At 38.2% G+C, this 19,385-nt stretch overlaps 1 protein-coding gene across 3 annotated transcripts in view; it reads left to right on the top strand.

The window, feature by feature from the left end:
- The window catches only part of PRKAA2 (protein kinase AMP-activated catalytic subunit alpha 2), a 71,278-nt gene that overhangs the window by 21,866 nt on the left and 30,027 nt on the right, over window positions 1-19,385 (top strand). For all 3 annotated transcript variants that reach the window (XR_009538920.1, XM_060139931.1, XM_060139932.1), the window contains exon 2: window positions 10,060-10,201. Coding sequence is in view for 1 of the 3 variants with exons in the window: in XM_060139931.1 (XP_059995914.1) it covers window positions 10,060-10,201 (142 nt within the window). In the remaining 2 variants the exon portion in view is untranslated. The remainder of the gene's footprint in view (window positions 1-10,059; window positions 10,202-19,385) is intronic.

Here is a 19,385-nt window from a genome sequence, read left to right as displayed (position 1 = left end):
ATTTTTAGATTGAATAAATGAATGTTAGTTAAACATTAATGAATCCAAGCCTTTTTTCCCCTGTTACTTCCATAGAAAATTTATAGCTGTAATACACAAAAAGAAATTCTTGGTGTTAAATCTGTTTATATTACAAGATTTTTAGGAATATTCATTCGGCTTTCAGGTAGGATGTGATTATGAGACAACTATCTGGATTTAATTAAGTATAGCTAAGTACTAATTCACTTAATAAGTTATTAGGTAATAGAGGCTAGTATATTTCAGCAAAAAGAGGAGGTGTTCTTAATGCATTTGAATCTTTTGACCTCAGATAACCAATTAGCTTATCAGTGTGCTTAAGTGTTTCAAGGGATGATGCCATTTCTTTTTTTTTAAATTTTATTGGAGTATAATTGATTTACAATGCTGTGTTAGTTTCAGGTGTACAGTACAGTGATTTAGTTATACATATACATATGTTCATTCTTTTTCAAATTCCTGTCTCATAAAGGTTATCACAGAATATTGAGTAGAGTTCCCTGTGCTATATAGTAGGTCCTTGTTGGTTATCTATATATAGTAGTGTGTGTATGTGTATGTTAATCCCAAGCTCCTGATTTATCCCTCCCCCCAACGTTTCCCCTTTGTAAACCGTAAGTTTGTTTCTGATATCTGTAAGTCTTTTTCTGTTTTGTACATAAGTTCATTTGTGTCATTTTTTTTAAAAATTAGATTCCACAGATGAGTGATATCATATGAAATTTGTCTTTCTCTGTCTGACTTACTTCAATTTGTATGATAATCTCTGGGTCCATCAATGTTGCTGCAAATGGCATTATTTGGTTCTTCTTTGTGGCTGAATAACATTCCATGTATACATGTACCACATCTTTATCCATTTCTCTGTCGATGGACATTTAGTTTGCTTCCATGTCTTGGCTACTGTAAATAGTGCTGCAATGAACATTGGGGTGCATGTATCTTTTTGACTTACGTTTTCTCCAGATATATGCCTAGGAGTGGGGATTGCTGGATCATATGGTAGTTCTATTTTTGTTTTTTAAGGAACCTCCATACTGTTCTCCACAGTGGTTGTACCAATTTACATTTCTACCAACAGTGTAAGAGGGTTCCCTTTTCTCTACACCCTCACCAACATTTATTGTTTGTATAGTTTTTGATGATGGCCATTCTGACCGGTATGAGGTGATACCTCATTGTAGTTTTGATTTGCATTTCTCTGATAGTTAGTGATGTTGAGCATCTTTTCATGTGCTTTTTGTCCTTCTGTATGTCTTTGGAGAAATGTCTATTTAGATCTTCCACCCATTTTTTGATGTTTTTTTTTTTCATTTTTGATCTGCATGAGCTGTTTGTCTATTTTGGAGATTAATCCCTTGTCAATCACATCATTTGCAAATATTTTCTCCCATTCCGTGGGTTGTCTTTTCATTTTGTTTATGGTTTCCTTTGCTGTGCAGAAGATTTTAAGTTTAATTAGCTCCCATTTGCTTATTTTTGTTTTTATTTTCATTACTGTATGTCATGGTTTAAAGAAGAATTTGCTGCAATCTATATCAATGAGTGTTTTGCCTATGTTTTTCTCTTAAGAGTTTTATAGTGTCTGGCCTTACATTTAGGTCTTTGATCCATTTTGAGTTTATTTTTGTGTATGGTGTTAGGGAGTGTTCTAATTTCATTCTTTTACATGTAGCTGTCCAGTTTCCCCAGCACCACTTATTGAAGAGACTGGCTTTTCTCCACTGTATATTCTTGCCTCATTTGTCATAGATTAATTGACCATAGGTGCATGGGTTTATTTCTGGGTTTTCTATCGTGTTCCATTGATCTATATTTCTGTTTCTGTGCCAGTACCATACAGTTTTGATTACTATAGCTTTGTAGTATAGTCTGAAGGCAGGGGGCCTGATTCCTCTAGCTCCTTTTTTCTTTCTCAGGATTGCTTTGGCTATTTAGGGCCTTTTGTGTTTCCATACAAATTTTTAAAAATTGGGGGCTTGTTCTGTGAAAATTGCCATTGGTAATTTAATAGGGATTGCACTGAATCTGTAGATTGCCTTGGGTAGTGTAGTCATTTTGACAATATTGATTCTTCCAATTCAGGAACATGGTATATCTTTCCATCTGTTTGTGTCATCTTCGATTTCTTTCATCAACATCTTATAGTTTCCAGAGTACAGGTCTTTTGTCTCCTTAGGTAGGTTTATTCCTAGATATTTTATTCTTTTTGATGCAATGGTATATGGGATTGTTTCCTTAATTTTTCTTTCTGACCTTTTGTTCTTAATGTATAGGAATGCAACAGATTTCTGTGTATTAATTTCATATGCTTCAACTTTGCTGAATTCCTTGAGGAGCTCTAGTAGTTTTCTGGTAGCATTTTTAGGATTTTCTATGTATAGTATCATGTCATCTGCAAACAGTGACAGTTTTACTTCTTCTTTTCCAATTTGTATTCCTTTTATTTCTTTTTCTTCTCTGATTGCCATGGCTAGGACTTCCAAAACTATGTTAAATAATAGTGGTGAGAGGGGACATTCTTGTCTTGTTCCTGATCTTAGAGTGAATGCTTTCAGTTTTTCACCATTGAGAATGATGTTAGTTGTGGGTTTGTCATATATGGCCTTTATTATGTTGAGGTAATTTCCCTCTGTGCCCACTTTCTGGAGAGGTTTTATCATAAATCGGTGTTGAATTTTATCAAAAGCTTTTTCTGCATCTATTGAGATGATCATATGGTTTTTATTCTTCAGTTTGTTAATGTGGTGTATCACAGTGATTGATTTGCAGATACTGAAGAATTCTTGCATCCTTTGGATAAATCCCACTTGATCATCATGTATGATCCTTTTAGTGTATTGTTGGATTTGGTTTGATAGTAGTTTTTTGAGGACTTTGCATGTATGTTCATTAGTGATATTGGCATGTAATTTTCTTTTTTTGTGATATCTTTGTCTGGTTTTGGTATCAGGGTGATGGTGGCCTCATAGAATGTGCTTGGGAGTGTTCCTTCTGCAATTGTTTGGAAGAGTTTCAGAAGAATAGGTGTTAACTCTTTTCTAAATGTTTGATAGAATTCACCTGTGAAGTCATCTGGTCCTGGACTTTAGTGTGTTTGAAGTTTTTAAATCACAGTTTCAATTTCAGTATTTGTGATTGGTCTGTTCATATTTTATATTTCTTCCTGGTTCAGTTTGGAAGGTTGTGTATTTGTAAGAATTTGTCCATTTCTTCTAGGTTGTCCATTTTACTGGCCTATAGTTGTTTGTAGTAGTCTCTTATGATCCTTTGTATTTCTGTGGTGTCTGTTGTAACTTCTCCTTTTTCATTTCTAATTTTATTGATTTGAGCCCTGTATCTTTTTTTCTTGATGAGTCTGGCTAAAGGTTTGTCAGTTTTGTTTATCTTTCTGAAAAACCAGGTTTATTTCACTGATCTTTTCTGTTGTTTTCTTTGTCTCTATTTCATTTATATCTTCTCTGATATTTTTGATTTCTTTCCTTCTACTAACTTTAGGTTTTGTTTATTCTTCTTTCTCTAGTTGCTTTAGGTGTAAGGTTAGGATGTTTATTTGAGATTTTTCTTGTTTCCTGAGGTAAGATTGTATTGTTCCTAACTTCTCTCTTAGAACTGCTTTTGCTGTGTCTCATAGGTTTTGTATTGTGGTGTTTTTGTTGTCATTTGTCTCTAAGTATTTTTTTTTAATTTCCCTTTGATTTCTTCAGTAATCCATTGTTTGTTTAGTAACATGTTGTTTAGCCTCCATGTGTCTGTCTTTTACAGTTTTTTTCCCCTGTAATTGATTTCTAATCTCATAGTGTTGTGGTCAGAAAAGATGCTTGATATGACTTTAATTTTCTTAAATTTACCAAGGCTTGATTTGTGGCCAAAGATGTGATCTATCCTGGAGAATGTTCCATGTGCACTGGAGAAGAAAGTGTGTTCTTTTGCTTTTGAATGGAATGGTCTATAAATATCAATTAGGTTCATCTGGTCTAATGTGTCATTTAAGGGCTGTGTTTCCTATTGATTTTCTGTCTGGATGATCTGTCCATTGATGAAAGTGGGGTCCCCCATTAGTATTGTGTTACTGTTGATTTCTCCTTTTATGGCTGTTAGCATTTGCCTTATATATTGAGGTGCTCCAGTGTGGGGTGCATATATATTCACAATTGGTATATCTTCTTGTATTGATCCCTTGATCATTATGTAGTGTCCTTCCTTGTCTCTTATAACAGTCTTTATTTTAAAGTCTATTTTGTCTAATACAGGTATTGCTACTCCAGCTTTCTTTTTATTTCCACTTGCATGGAGTATCTTTTTCCATCCCCTCACTTTCAGTCTGTATGTGTCCCTAGATCTGAAGTGGGTCTCTTATAAACAGCATATATTTGGGTCTTATTTTTGTGTCCATTCAGCCAGCCTGTCTTTTGGTTTGAGATTTAATCCATTTAAATTTAAGATAATTATCAATATGTATGTTCTTATTGCCATTTTGTTAATTGATTTGGCTTTGTTTCTGAAGGTGTTTTTTCTTCCCTTCCTTTTTTGTTCTCTTCCCTTATGATTTGATGTCTAGCTTTTGTGCTGTGTTTGGTTTGCTTTTTCTTTTTTGTATGTGTATCCATTGGAGATTTTTGGTTTGTTGTTCCCATGAGGCTTTGATATAGCAGTCTATATATGTACAAGATTGTTTTGAGTTGCTGGTCTCTTAATTTCCAGTGCCTTTTCAATATCCTGTGTTTGTACTCTTCTCACAGTTGCTGGTTTTGATATCATATTTGTGTGTGGGTGATTTCCTACCTTTGCTTTGTGTTTGCCTTTACTGGTGAGCTTTGTGATTTGTACTCTTCTTGTTTCTGGCTGTGGCCTTTTATTTTCTGCCTAGAGAAGTTCCTAGGATTTGTTTAATGCTGGTTTGGTGGTATTGAATTCTCTTAGCATTTGCTTGTCTGTAAAGATTTTGATTTCTCTGTCAAATCTGAATGAGAGCCTTGCTGGTAGAGTATTCTTGGTTGTAGGTCCTTCCCTTTCACTCTGAATATATCATGCCCATTCCCTTGTGGCCTGCCAGGTTTCTTCTGAAAACTCAGCTGATAACTTTATGAGGATTCACTTGTGTGTTGTTTGTTGCTTTTCCCTTGTTGCTTTTAAATTTTGGGGGGGCTTTAATTTTTGTCAGTTTGATTAATATGTGTCTTAGCATCTTGTATGGGACTCGCTTCACTTCCTGGACTTGAGTGAGTGTTTCCTTTCTCATGTTAGAGTAGTTTTCAGCTATAATGTCTTCAAATATTTTCTCAGGCCCTTTCTCTCTCTCTCTTCTCCTTCTGGGACCCCTATAATGTGAATGTTAGTGCATTTAATGTTGTCCCAGAGGTCTCTTAGACTATCCTCATTTCTTTTCATTATTTTCTTTATTCTGTTCTGTGACAGTGATTTCTACCTTTCTGTCTTCCAGCTCACTTATTCGTTCTTCTGCCTCGATTATTCTGCTATTGATTTCTTCTAGTGTATTTTTCATTCAAGCTATTGTATTGTTCATCTCTGTTTCTTTGTTCTTTAAACCTTCTAACTCTTTGTTAAACATCTCTTGTATCTTCTCGATCTGTGCCTCCATTATTTTTCTGAGATCTTGGAACATCTTTACTATCATTACTCTAAATTATTTTTCGGGTAGGTTGCCTATTTCCATTTCATTTAGTTTTTCTTGTGGGTTATCTTGTTCCTTTGTCTGGAACATTTTTCTCTGCTGTCTCATTTTGTCTCACTTTGTGTGATTGTGGTTTCCATTCCACAGGCTGCAGGATTGTAGCTCCTCTTGCTTCTGCTGTCTGTCCCCTGGTGGGTGAGGTTGGTCCTTGGGCTTATGCAGGCTTCTTCGTGGGAGGGACTGGTTCCTGCCCACTGGTGGGTGGATCTAGGTCTTGTCCCTCTGGTGGGTAGGGCCTTGTCAAGGGATGTGTTTAGAGATGGCTGTGAGCTCAGTATGGTGTTAGCAGCCTGTCTGCTGATGGGTGGGGCTGTGTTCCTATCCCGCTCGTTATTTGGCCTGAGGCATTCTAGCAGTGAAGCCTGTAGGCTCTTGGGTAGGACCAGGTCTTGATACCAAAATGGCGACCTGTGGGAGAACTCACACTGATCAATATTTTCTGGGGCCCATGCCACCAATGTCCTTGCCTCCACAGTGAACCACAGCCAACCCCTGACTCCCCAGGAGACCCTCCAAGACCTGTAGGTAGGTCCAGCCCTGATTCCTATTGAGTTACTGCTTTCTGCTGGGTCCCTGTGTATGTGAAACCTGTGTGAGCCCTCCAGGAGTGGAGTCTATGTTTCCCACAGTCCTGTGGAGCTCCTGCACTCAAGCCCCACTGGCCTTCGAAGCCAGATGGTCTGGGAGTTCCTCCTTCTGATGCCAGACCCTCAGGCTGGGGAGCCTGACAGGGGCTCAAGATTTTCACTCTTGTGGGAGAACCTCTTCAATACAGGTATTTTCTAGTGTGTGGGTCATCTACAAAGGGGTATGGGGTTTGATTATGTCATGAAAGCACCCCTCCTACAGTTTTGTTGTGGCTCTTTCTTTGTCTTTGAATGTAAAATATCTTCTCTGGTAGGTTCTGGTCTTTTGTCAGTGGTTATTCAGCAGTAAGTTGCGATTTTGGTGTTTTCATGAGAGGAAGTGAGCTCAAGTTCTTCTCCTCCACCATCTTTTCTGGGATTGAGGGGCTGCTCTTAGTCTGGATGGTGGCTGTCTCTTTCCTCAGTGTGTGTTGGCTATTATCCCCTTGATACAGCGTATGCAGGTGCAGTGGCCCTTGTGCACTCTGGGGAGAGCGGTGGCAGGGCTCGTTGCTTGCTTGCAGGTCTGCTAGGGGCAGCTGCCATTCCCACACTCCCGGGACAGAGCTTGGCACCTGCTCACCAGTCTCCTAAGGGTGGCTACTACCCATGCACTCCTGGGACAGCACTCCTCTGGAGCCCAGGATGGTGGTGACAACTTGTGCCCACCCCCAGAGTTCCTGTAGGTGGTGTCCTCTTGCCTGGGAGAGCCCACAGGGAAGGAAGCTCTTATGGTGTTCCTGCCTCTCTCCTCGTGAACCCCCAAATAATGGCACCTTGCCTCTCCAGTGAGCTCTGGTTTCTTCTGAGTACCCCCTCAGTTGCCACAGTCCAGCCTCTTCAGGCTGTCTCTGCACATCCAACCCCGGTCCTCTTCCTGGGTCTGACCTCTGAAGGCTGAGCTTCAGCACCCAGCCCCCACCCACACTGACAGGCAAGTGTCTAAGGCTGGGGAGCACAGGGTGGCAGTGACAACCTTCTGTGTTCGTTACTCTCCATTTTGCCTTCCACAAACCGGTTGTTGCACTCTCCTGCTAGGCTCCAAAGCTCCCCCTCCATGCAGGCTGATCTCCACACTGGTGAGGGTACTCCCCAAGGGGCATAAACCTTTCTTCCTTCACAGCTCCCTTCCTGGGGTTCAGGCCCTGTCCCAGTTCCTTTCTTTGTCTTTTTCCTTTGTCCTATATGGTTACATAGAGGTTTTCTTGCCCTTGCGGAAGTCTGAGGTCTTCTGCCAGTGTTCAGTAGATTTTCTGTATGAATCATTCCACTTGTAGATGTGCTTTTAATGTTTCTGTGGGAGAAGGTGAGCTCCCTGTCCTACTCCTTTGCCATCTTGATCCTCCCCCAACTCCATCGATGCCATTTCTTTGCTGTTGCTTTGCGAGGAAAAATTTCTTCAGGTATGAAGATAAATGAGTGTGTTATTTCTTCAGATATCATAGACAAAGCAATGATTTGAAAAAACTTTAATTAAAGATTCAGCTTTATTGGGGTATAATTGACAAAATTATAAAATAATTTTCATCATGGTGATGTTTTACATTAGATCCTCATATCTTATTCATCTTAGTGCAGAAAGTTTGTGCCCTTTTACCCACTTCTTATTTCCCTCATCCCCCAGCTCCTAGCAACCACTCTTCTACTCTCTGTTTCTATGAGTTTGACATTTTTTCTTTGATATCCCACATATAACAGGATCTCATGTAGTATTTCTTTATCTGGCTCATTTCACTTAGCATAATACCCTCAAGGTCCATCCATGTTGAAAATAGGATTTCTTTCTTTCTCATGACCTAATAATATATTGCACTGTGTGTGTGTGTGTGTGTGTGTGTGTCTCTGTGTGTGTGTGTGTACATGAGAGAGAGAGAGAGAGAGAGAGAGAAAGAGGGAATATGCACACCACATCTTCTTTATTCATTCATTCATATGTTCATGGACACTGAGGTAGTTTCCATATCTTTGCTTTTGTGAATAATGCTGCGATGAACATGTGAGTGTAGATATTTCTTTGATATCCTGTTTTTATTTCAAGTATCCAGAAGTGGGATTGCTGGATCATATGGTAGTTCTATTTTTTATTTTTTGAGGAACCTCCACACTGTTTTACATAGTGGTTACATCAATGTACATTCCCATCAACAGTGCACAAGGGTTCCCCTTTCTCCACATCTTCACCAACACTTGTTATCTTTTCAGTTTTAATGACAGCCATTCTGACAGGTGTGAGGTGATAGCTCATTGTGGTGGTGGGTTTGATTTGCATCTACCTGATGGTTAGTGATGATTACCTGATGATTTTGTGTACGTGGCCATTTGTATACTTTCTTTGGCAAGAGGTTTATTCAGTTTTTCTGTCCATTTTTAAAAATCAGATTGTTTGGTTTTTGCTATTAAGTTGTTAAGTAATTTATATATTTTGGGTATTAAAACCCCTTATCAGGTATATAATTTGCAAATTTTTTCTTCCATTCAGTAGGTTGCCTTTTCATTTTGTTGATGTTTTCTTTTGCTATGCAGAAGCTTTTTAGTTTGATTTAGTCCCACTTGTTTATATTTGCTTTTGTTGCCTTTGCTTTTGTTGTCAAGTCCCAAAAAATCATTGCTAAGACTAATATCAAGGAGCTTACCCCCTTCTAGAAGTTGTATGGTTTCTGGTTTTAAATTTAAGTCTTTAATCCATTTTGAGTTGATTTTTATGTACTGTGTGAGATAGGGGTCTATTTTCATTCTTTTGTATGTGGCTATCCAATTTTCCCAACACCAATTATTGGAGAGAGTATCTTTTCCCCATTGTATATTCTTGATTCTTTTGTCATAAATTAATTGACCTTATATGCATGAGTTTATTTATGGGCTCTTTATTCCATTAATCTCTGTGTCTGGTTTTATGCCAGTACTGTGCTGTTTTGATTACTATAACTTTGTAATGTAGTTTGAAATCAGGAAGTATGATGCATCCAGTATGTACAAAATACTGTGCTTATATACTTCCTAGGAGATTCAGATGAATACTGACTGTCTTATTCAAGGAGGATAAGAGCTAATAGCTCATGTCATGTGATTTTTCAAAAATACAAATATATAAAATAGCCTCAAAATGATGAATGACACATGAGCTTTATAAATATACTGTGAGGGTTTGAAAGAAGTTCAAACCCTCAGTATTACATCATTTGAGATTCCATCAAATAGGGAGAAAATGGGAAAGCTTTATAGAAAAGGCAAAAAAAAAAGGGTTACTTGTGGGTTTTCTGATGAAATAGTTTTGAAACTAGTTATGAGTTTTAGTTTATTATAGCAATTATTTATTCTTCAATAATACAATGACTGGATTAACCAGAAGAGGAGAAAGAAAGAGATTAACAAAACATAGTAAATTCTATTCTATTCTATACAAAAGATGTTTCAAATTTGATTATACTTTTAGGTAAGAATTTGGACTTCAGTCATCCTTTCCACAAAGATTTAATTAACATCTCTGTACTAGGTGTTGAGGATACAGAGGAGACTAAGATATAGTTTCTGTCCTCAAGGAGTGCATACTCCAATAGAAGAGACAGACACGAAAAGAGATATCTTCTGTTCTATGCAATAAATGGTATCAAAGAGGCATATATGAGTAAAGAAGTTTGGAGTTACAGTGGAAGGAAGCATGAATAAATAATTATGTTGCTATGACAGCAAGGTTATTTTCCTTTTTCTTTTCTCTAGTTGGAGAACATCAATTAACAGGCCATAAGGTGGCAGTTAAAATTTTAAATAGACAGAAGATTCGCAGTTTAGATGTTGTTGGAAAAATAAAACGAGAAATTCAAAATCTAAAACTCTTTCGTCATCCTCATATTATCAAACTGTAAGTATTTTTGCACTTGATAATATAAAAGAGAAACTGTCTTGAAATATTATATTTAATAATTATTTATTTTTAGTTAAACTTTTATAAATATACAATTTTTTCATATTTATATTTAGCAAGTGTTAATTCATTTAACCTCATCAATCCTTTTTTGCATACTTCTGGTTTAGAATTAAAAGTCTAATTATAAATTGGCTCATCGCTAATATTCGTGTTGAAGGTCATTTAGTACTTTGCTATTTCTAGATTTCTTTTATAATTATTTTCTAGTCACTTTTAATTAACATACCAAGATATTTTCTTTATGGAAAAGGTAGACAGTTACTATTAAAGATTATCTGCCATAGTATTGAATATTATTTGCCAAACTGCAATCATTACTTTAATTACTGATCGTAAAGCCCTTAGGAAGGCAAATGATTTTTTTTCTTTTTGGATAAGACAAGTTACAAACTTAGAAGATAAGTAAATTAAGAGTTTAATAAATACACTAAGTAATTAAATTGGAAGGTAAATAATTTAAAATCAGCTAGACCCATAGACAATTTAGACATTAAGTATGCAGCAGTGTTCCTTTACATCATTTGAAGTTATGTTTAATATTTATTGTGGAAATGTAATATGCTAAACACTGAAAACTGTCTTTACTTTTATCTTAAAGCTTGGATAGAGTTTAATAAAATAAATATTAATTTTATTGACTACCTGATAATGGCTAGAAACTGTACTGAGCATTCTACATACATAATTTCACTTCATTCTCACAATAAGCATATAAGGAGTATTATTATCCTCATTTTATTGATAAGAAAATTGTATGTCTAAAGAAGATCAGCAGCTTGTCCAAGGTTAAATAGCTAGTAAGTTGCAGAGCTAGTAGTTGTGTTCATATCTGATTTCAAATGCCATGCTGTTAATTTCTACTCCAGTACTGAGAAAACTGAGATGACAAGCAGTAGTATTAATATCTTTGAGGCTTTGTTTGCTAGGTCATTATAGTCAGAGGTTATATTTAGCCTAAACTTTGTTAGTGAGTAATCTTTAGATGTCAGCATTGATGGGGAACTACTTGATAACCCTCTAGAGGTATGTTGTTTACCTAATGACAAGGCTGCGTAGTAGCTGTGGTAGGGAATAGTGTCCCCCAGTCCCAAGATGTCCTAATCCCCAGTGAGTATGTTATATTACATGGCAAAGGAGAAGTCCAAGGTTATGGATGGATTTAAGGTTGCTAGTCAGCTGACAAAAATAGGGGGATTTTCCTGGGTTATCTGGGTGGTCTGAGTGTAATACAATGGTCCATAGAAGTGGAAGAGGGAATCATAAGCCAGAGGAAGAGATTTGAGGATGGAAGCAAGGTCAGAGTGATGGCATATGAGAAGGACTGAACTGGCTGTGGCTGGCTTTGCAGATGGAGGAAGGGGGCCATAAGCCAAGGATTGCAGATGGTCTCTAAAAGTTGGAAAATACAAAGAAATGGATTTCTTTTAGAGCCTCCAGAAGGCAATGCAGCCCTGCTATGTCTTGACTTTTTAGCCCAGTGAGGCACGTGTCAGACTTCTACCCTATCAGACTTCTTACCCCTATGTAAGATAATACAGAATACATTTGTGTTGTTTTATTCTTTTTTTTTTTTTTTTTTTTCCCGATACGCGGGCCTCGCACTGCTGTGGCCTCTCCCGTTGTGGAGCACAGGCTCCGCATGTGCAGGCCCAGCCGCTCCGCGGCATGTGGGATCCCCCCGGACCAGGGCACGAACCCGCGTCCCCTACATCTGCAGGCGGACCCTCAACCTCTGCGCCACCAGGGAAGCCCCATTTGTGTTGTTTTAAGCACTAAGTATGGCAACAATAGGAAACCAATACAGTAGCATTCTTGAAATCCTTAAATGAATGGCTGATCCAGTTATTGCTGGGATTTGGAACATGCATTTATATATTTATAGTATTTATAGTATTTCTATAACTAGATACATTTATTGCTAGAGAACCATTGCAAATTGGTATGTTAAATGAGGGTCCCACTCAGTGTATCTTACCAACAGCATGAATATGTCACTGACTGTTCAAAGAAGGTTTTTTTTGGGTTTGGTGTGCCATTGGGTGACCTGTGATGACTCTTTTCTCACATCACTATGATGAAAACTTCATTCTAACAGTAAGCTTCAGTGTCATTTGATCTTCATTTGAAGTTCACTTGATCATAAACGTAAACAGGAAATGAGGCCCCTGAAATTGTATGGCAGTACTTGATTATGAGGTTGTCGTCTAGGACCTGTATTCTAGATAATCCAGAATATGTATATACAGGCTTTTAAAGATTATCATAGGAATTAAAATATCACCTATGAGTTCAGTGACTCACTCTTGTATTCTTTGTTTCCTTAACTTTAAAATGGGGATACCCCATGGTGCTATTTGAGGATTAAATGTGTTCTTACTGTTACAATGCCTGCTATTAGATGTGCATTGGCCCAGAAGCAGGAATTGGCAGGCTGCAAGCTGATTCCAGTCCTCTCATGATTCCGAATGATTTTCAGTTAATTGAAACAGCTCATGTCTGACTTCAGCTCCATGTTAGTAATGACTTTATTCTAGTTACTGAATGACTTCTAAGCTAAGTCTCTTTGCTCTTCCTTACTGAGTGGTCACTTCCTATAAGAGGAGAAAACTGGGAAACCAGACTAAAAATGTCACATGCCAAAGTGAGAATGGAGAGGGGAGAGATCTCTGTATTTTCCTTGTTTCCTGACTTCACCACTTTTAGAATGCCAACCCTGAAAGATCCCAGGGAACCTTTGTCCATTTAGGGTATGAGTTCTAGTTCCTGTTCCGTTCCTATAAACACAAATCAGATTTTGTCAATAAGCAGTTGCAGTTGTCGTGAGGATTTAGAAGCTTATTTTTGATGTTATAACTACTAGTGTTTTCTTCCTTCCATTTCTGTAATTATAATTGTTTGATTTTGGTTTGATTACTTATATCATTCTGTTTTAGAATTATTTAATTATTTGCTGTTTTGTGAAGGAGTTATAGAATGTTCTCAATATTACTCAAAGGTAATTGGCAGAGGTGAATTTAATGTTTAAAGCTTCTGGCTTCCAGCCTTGAGCTTATCCATTCTGCCACATTTCCTCTTTAATTGTGGATCTGAATTTTTTTTAAAAAGGCACTCATGTATTCTTGCTACACAACAAGCTTACTGACATAGCCTTTAACAGCGTCAGTGATTTAAACAGGGAGAGAGACCTGATCCTTTTAGTCGTTTTGTTTGTTCTCTGCAGTCTTGGACTAACTGCCAAGAATAGTTTCCTTGCTACAGAATGGGCTTCTAGAGTAAGCAAGAAAGTTTGAAAAGTAAATACTAAGAATGAATGTTATACATTACACAATTTCTCTATTAATTCCAATTGAAAAAACCCCACTGGGAGAAAATTAAAAGGAATAAACAGGATTGAAAGGAAACTCCAAACCTTCCCATGAACTAGAATTTGTTGAAATGACGTTTGTCCTTGTTTTTCATTCCCCCATGGTTCTTAGGGAAACTTCATTTTAACTGGTCAAAGGATCAATACTTTCTAATTTGGTAGAGATGGTTTTGCCTGCCAACTCTTAAAAATGTTTATGTTATCCGACCTACGGACAGCTTTTAACATTACTCACCACTACCACCTTGAAATGTTGTAGTCTCTAGGTCTCCGTGGGACCACAGTCTTCTGATTTTCTTTTTGCATTCTTGCCTCTTCTTGAGACTTTCTATTCTGGGTCCCTTGTTACCTGCCTGGCCATTAGCTATTGATGTATTTCAGCATTCTGAGCTAGAGTAATCTTAGTGAACCCTTCCTGGGTGTCATTAGTCATCTCTATCTTAAAAGTTTACAAATCTATATTGCTCCTGAATTCTGGACACATTTATCGAACTATTTATTGGGTGTTTCCATTCTGGAATCACAGAGTCATCTGAAACTAAGTTGAACCTTTCATCCCATATATACATATTTTTTGTGCGTGAATGAAAATCCCATTCACACAGCTTCCTAAGCCTAAAACTTGGGCATCATATTTGACTCCTCTTCCCTCGCCCCTTACATATAATTGATCATTAAGTTCTGCCACTCTTAATCTTGAGTGTCCCCTAAATCTGTTCATTTCTCTCTGCTCTTATTGTCAGGTCACCATCTTCTCTTGCTTGCTATATTTCAACTGTTGCTTCTGCTTGGAAAACTTTACCTATATCTCCCTTCCTCTAGGCTTCCAATTCCAACGTCCTTTAAATATCAGCTTTTAAATGCAACTACCTCTAGAAAAACTGCTTTGCCCTAGTCCCAACACTGGGTTAGGTTTCATCCTCTCGGTCCTGGAGCACCCAGAATTTCAGCTTTTCCAAAGTCCTGGGCATTATATTGTAATTGGTCATTTTCGTATTAGTATCGCTATGAGACTGAATTCTTTAGGAGCAGAAGCTATGTTTGTTTTTTCTTTTATTCAGCAAATTTTTACTGGGCACCTAGTATCTGATAGGTAAGGCATTGGGGGTACAGTGGTAAAAGACAGCGTCTCTGCCCTTGTGGAGTTTATGTTCTAGGGGTATCTAGCAGTTCTCGATAGTAAGTAAACAAATTAACCAGACTGTTTTAGGCACTGATAAGTGCTATGAGGAGAGTGAAACAGGGTGCGGTCCTAGGGTGTGCCGAGGAAGGAGGAGGTGCTAATTTAGATTGGGTTGTTAAGAAAGCTTCACTGAGAGGTAAGGTTTGAGCTAAGACCTAAAGGATGATAAAGATCTAGCCATTTGAAAATCAGGGGACAGAGTGTTTTTAAAGCAAGGGCACCAGCAACCTCAGAGTTGCTGAGGTTGAAACAAAGTTCGAGTATTATAGGAAAAAGAAGATTGCTGTAATGTCTGGAGTGGAGTGAATGATGGAAAGAGAGGTAGTTCATGAGGTCAGAGAGTAGACATGGACCACATATCATAGAATCTTGAAGACCTTGCTGATTTTGGATTCTGTTCAAAATGGGAAGCTTTCAGAGAGCTGGGGGAGTGACATGATATGACCATAGTGTGGAATGGGTACAGAGGCAGAAGTGGAAGCAGAGAGACCAGTTAGGAAGCTGTTGCTATGGTCCAGCTGACAGATTAATGGTGGCTTTAGCCAAGTGGTGGTATAGATTTGTGCTGTCCAATACAGTAGCCACTAGCCATGTGTGACATAAATTTAAATTAAATGAATTAAAAATTTTGGTTCTCTGGTCACACTATCTACATTTCAAGCGCTTAATAGCCACATGTGGCTAGTGGCTATCGTATTGGACAGAGAAGATATAAAATATTGCCATCATTGCAGAAAGTTGTATCTGACAACACTGGTCTAGCTGGAGGTAAATCTGTCAATTCAATATATATTTTGGAGGTAAAACTAATAAATTACTGAGGAAAAGAAAGGGAGTGAGGACCCTCCCCCCACTTTTTTTTTTGCCTGAGCAACTGGGATTTGGGATTTTGGCTTGAAAAACTAGGTGTTGATAATGATACCATTTTCTGAGATACGAAGAATGGAGGAGAACCATGTTGGGATACAGGTGGACATTAATGGTCTGCTTTGGCTGTGTTAAGTTGAGAATCCCATTAGATATCCAAGTGGAGATGTCCAATACCATCTTTATCTCTCCAACACCTAGTATAATACTAGGTGTTCAGTGATTACTTACTGCATATATAAGGAAGTAACATGTGAACAAGGTCCTGATGATTCTAGGAGGACAGCAAAGCAAAAGAATGAAAGTGTAAAGAACATGGTGTGGTGGGAACAAACAGTCTGGTTTGTCTCATGTACAGAGTATGTATAGGGAGATGGAGGAAAATGAGGCCAGAGTGTTAGCTTGTTGATCCATTCATTCAACAAATGGTACCATTTAGGTACTGGGGATACACCAGCAAACAAAAAGAGACAACAACAAAATTTCTGCTATTATGAAGCTCATATTTCTGTGTGTGTGTATTGTGTGTGTGTGTGTGTGTGTGTGTGTGTAGTGGGTGGCGTTGAAGAGATAGACAATAAATGCTATGTCAGTAAAATATGTTATATGTTAGACAGTGAAGAGGAGAGGGAATATGCCTGCAGATATCTGGAGGGGGGAAATAACAGATGGTGAGAACAGCACATACAAAGGTTCTGAGGTGGAAATTGCTACAGGCAGTAGTAGGGAGATCATAGTAGCAGAGTGATCTAGGGGGAATTGGAGTAAGAGATGTGGTCAGAGACATAAAGGGGAGCCAGATTGTGTAAGATATACTAGACCACTGTAAGAGCTTTGGCTTTTAACTCTGAGTCAAAGAGAAGCCATTGGCAAGTTTTGACCACAGGTGTCATGTGACCCGACTTACATTGAAGCAGGGAAATCAGTTAGGGGTCAATTGCAGTATTCTGAGCAAAAGAGATGATGGCTTGGAATAGAGCATAGGGTGGAGGGTGTTGAGAAGTAAGCATATTTTGTATATATTTTCAAGATAGAGAACAGCGTTTGCTGACAGATTAGATGTAGGCTGTGGAAGGAGAGAAGTCAAGGATGACTCCAAGGTTAGCTGGCGTGGGCAAATAAAAAAATGGAGTTGCCGTTAATTGAAATGGAAAAGATTGTAGGAGGAACAAGTTTGAAGTGGGGTGTTAGGTATCAAGAATTCGATTTTGGTTTTTTTGAAGTTGAAATGTTTATTAGGCATCCAAGTAGAGATGCAAGTAGGTTATTTGATATGTGAGTCTGAAGTTAAGGGGAGAGGTATAAACCAGAGATAAATTTGGAAGTCATCAGCGTATAGATGGTATTTAAGATATTTAAGGCCCAAAGACTAGATGATGTCACCAAGGATGTGAATATAAATAAATAAGAATTCTAGGGATTGATCTCTATGGCAGTATGATGTTAAGATGTCTGGGAGATGAGGAGGAACCAGCAAAGGAGAATGAAAGTGAACAGTTAAAATGATTGGAGGAAAACCAAGAGAATTTGGCGTCTTGAAGCCAAGGGGAAAATGTGTTTGAAGAAAGAGAGATTATTAACTGTTGCTATACTGCTGAATATTGAGTAAAATGAGGCTGAGAAGGAAGAGCTAATTGTAGAAACCAAGTCCTTTAGTAGGTGGGGCAAAGGAATCCAGTGCATAATTGGAGGAGTTAGTCTTAGACAGTATATGACCATGGAATGAGTCATTGTGTGTGGTAGAGGGAAAGAGAGTTAGAACTGAGGAGTGAAGGAAATTAGAGGGCATGTATTGGACAGATCATCTAGATGGATATTTTGTTCACCCAGAATGATGACAGCATTAGCAGTGGGGAAAGAGACATTAAGTCAAAATGGGAGGGAGTTGACAATGAGGTTGGTTGATGACTATAACAAGAAAAGGTATTGGGTAGTGTGATCTGGTGGCCTGCACTTCAGGGACAGTGGGTTTTTGAGGGAATATTTCCTTTAGACCGTAGTTCATTACTAGACTATGGAAATTGGCCAGCATTTAAATTTTCATTGTGAGTTAATAAAATCTAGGCTGTGATCAGTAATGACTGCTAATATCTCAAAAAAGAGGCAGATATCCTGCACCTGTGGCTGGAAGCACATACCACCATCTAGTCTTTAAGAAGAAAATTAAAATCAAACTGAAATCTGGTCAGGCCTCTGGATCCAACAGTATTTACTGAAGACTGCAGTATACTCGGAGGAATCAGCAACTACATTTATTAGAATTGTATCACTTTTCTCTTTTACCCCAAAGATGTACAGAGCAGAAAAGTGACTGAAAATTGTTACTAAATCAGATCAGCCTACAGTGAAGTGACACAGCGGGTGGTCCGGCCCCTCAGTATTCATTTTATTCAATTAGAGTTTGCTGGGCTTGGTGGCGTAGTGGTTGGGAGTCCGCCTGCCGATGCGGGGGCGGGGGGGGGGGGGTGGCGCGGGTTCGTGCCCCAGTCCGGGAGGATCCCACGTGCCGCGGAGCGGCTGGGCCCGTGAGCCATGGCCGCTGAGCCTGCGCGTCCGGAGCCTGTGCTCCGCGGCGGGAGAGGCCATAGCGGTGAGGGGCCCACGTATCGCAAAAAAAAAAAAAAAAAAAAGAGTTTGCTGCCTGTTAGGGCTGCTCTTACAGAACCATCTTTTTTCTCGAGTTCTCAGGGAAGATTCCCCTGAAGTAGATTTGAAGTAGACTCAGCCTTATTTGCCAGTTATATTAGTTTATTCTGTGTGAAGTGGGGTACCTTGTCATTTTTCATCCCCAGGACTGACGATGGCTATTATAAATATTTCTTCTGGAAGTCTGTAATCATTTTCAATACTACAGCTTTAATTTTTACTTTTTTCTATTGATTTAATTGAAGCATAGTTTATTTACAACGTTGTGTTAATATTTTACTTTTTGCAAGTGTTTAATTTATACACGATGTGTCCTCTTTTAAAATATTTGGTATATAGTTATATCACCAACTTCCTGGTCATTTTTTCCCTCCTCTTTAATGAAGACTAGTAACCAGAACCGCCATTTCGAACATACTCTCTCTTTTTGCACATTAATGATAAAGTTGCCCCATCTGGGTGGACTAATTACCAAAACGTTCCCCTGCTTCTGGCACATCCTGGGTCAAGGTATACTGCCTACGGGGGGCATCTGAGCCACTTCTCAGCCCCTGCTTGTGCCTTCCACTGGGTGCCTTTAAGGCATGCAGAACTGCCAGCTACACTTAGTGGCTTTAAATAGCAACTCAGTGTAAATTAGATACTGCTCATGATTAACCAGATTATAAGTAATTCTTTATACATAAAGCAGAGTAGAACAATTTTTCTTTTATATGTGTTAAATGCAACCTTCATTTAAAACATTAATGTTATATTTAACCTGTATTTAAAGTTTTCAAAACTCTGGTACAATTGTGTGTGTATGTGGAAGTTGTAGTTTTTAGGAAAAATTTTATTTTGTCAAATAGAGCTAAGGTTCTATATTGTTTTATGTGCTCAGCTTTGAGTGCCTAGAAAACGTACATATACATTTTCACACACATAAACACATACACATACGTAAATCCATACATCTATTTAATTTTTTATTATGGATATTTCATAATGAATACAACAGTAAAGTGATGAAGCCTCATTTATCTGTCATTCAGCTTCAGCAGTTATTAGTGTATTGTTTT

This window comes from Lagenorhynchus albirostris, chromosome 2 (genome assembly GCF_949774975.1).
Source record: "Lagenorhynchus albirostris chromosome 2, mLagAlb1.1, whole genome shotgun sequence".
NCBI classification, from domain to species: Eukaryota; Metazoa; Chordata; class Mammalia; order Artiodactyla; family Delphinidae; genus Lagenorhynchus; species Lagenorhynchus albirostris.
Note: the sequence above shows the minus strand (reverse complement) of the source record. Positions and strands in the feature narration are given on the sequence as shown.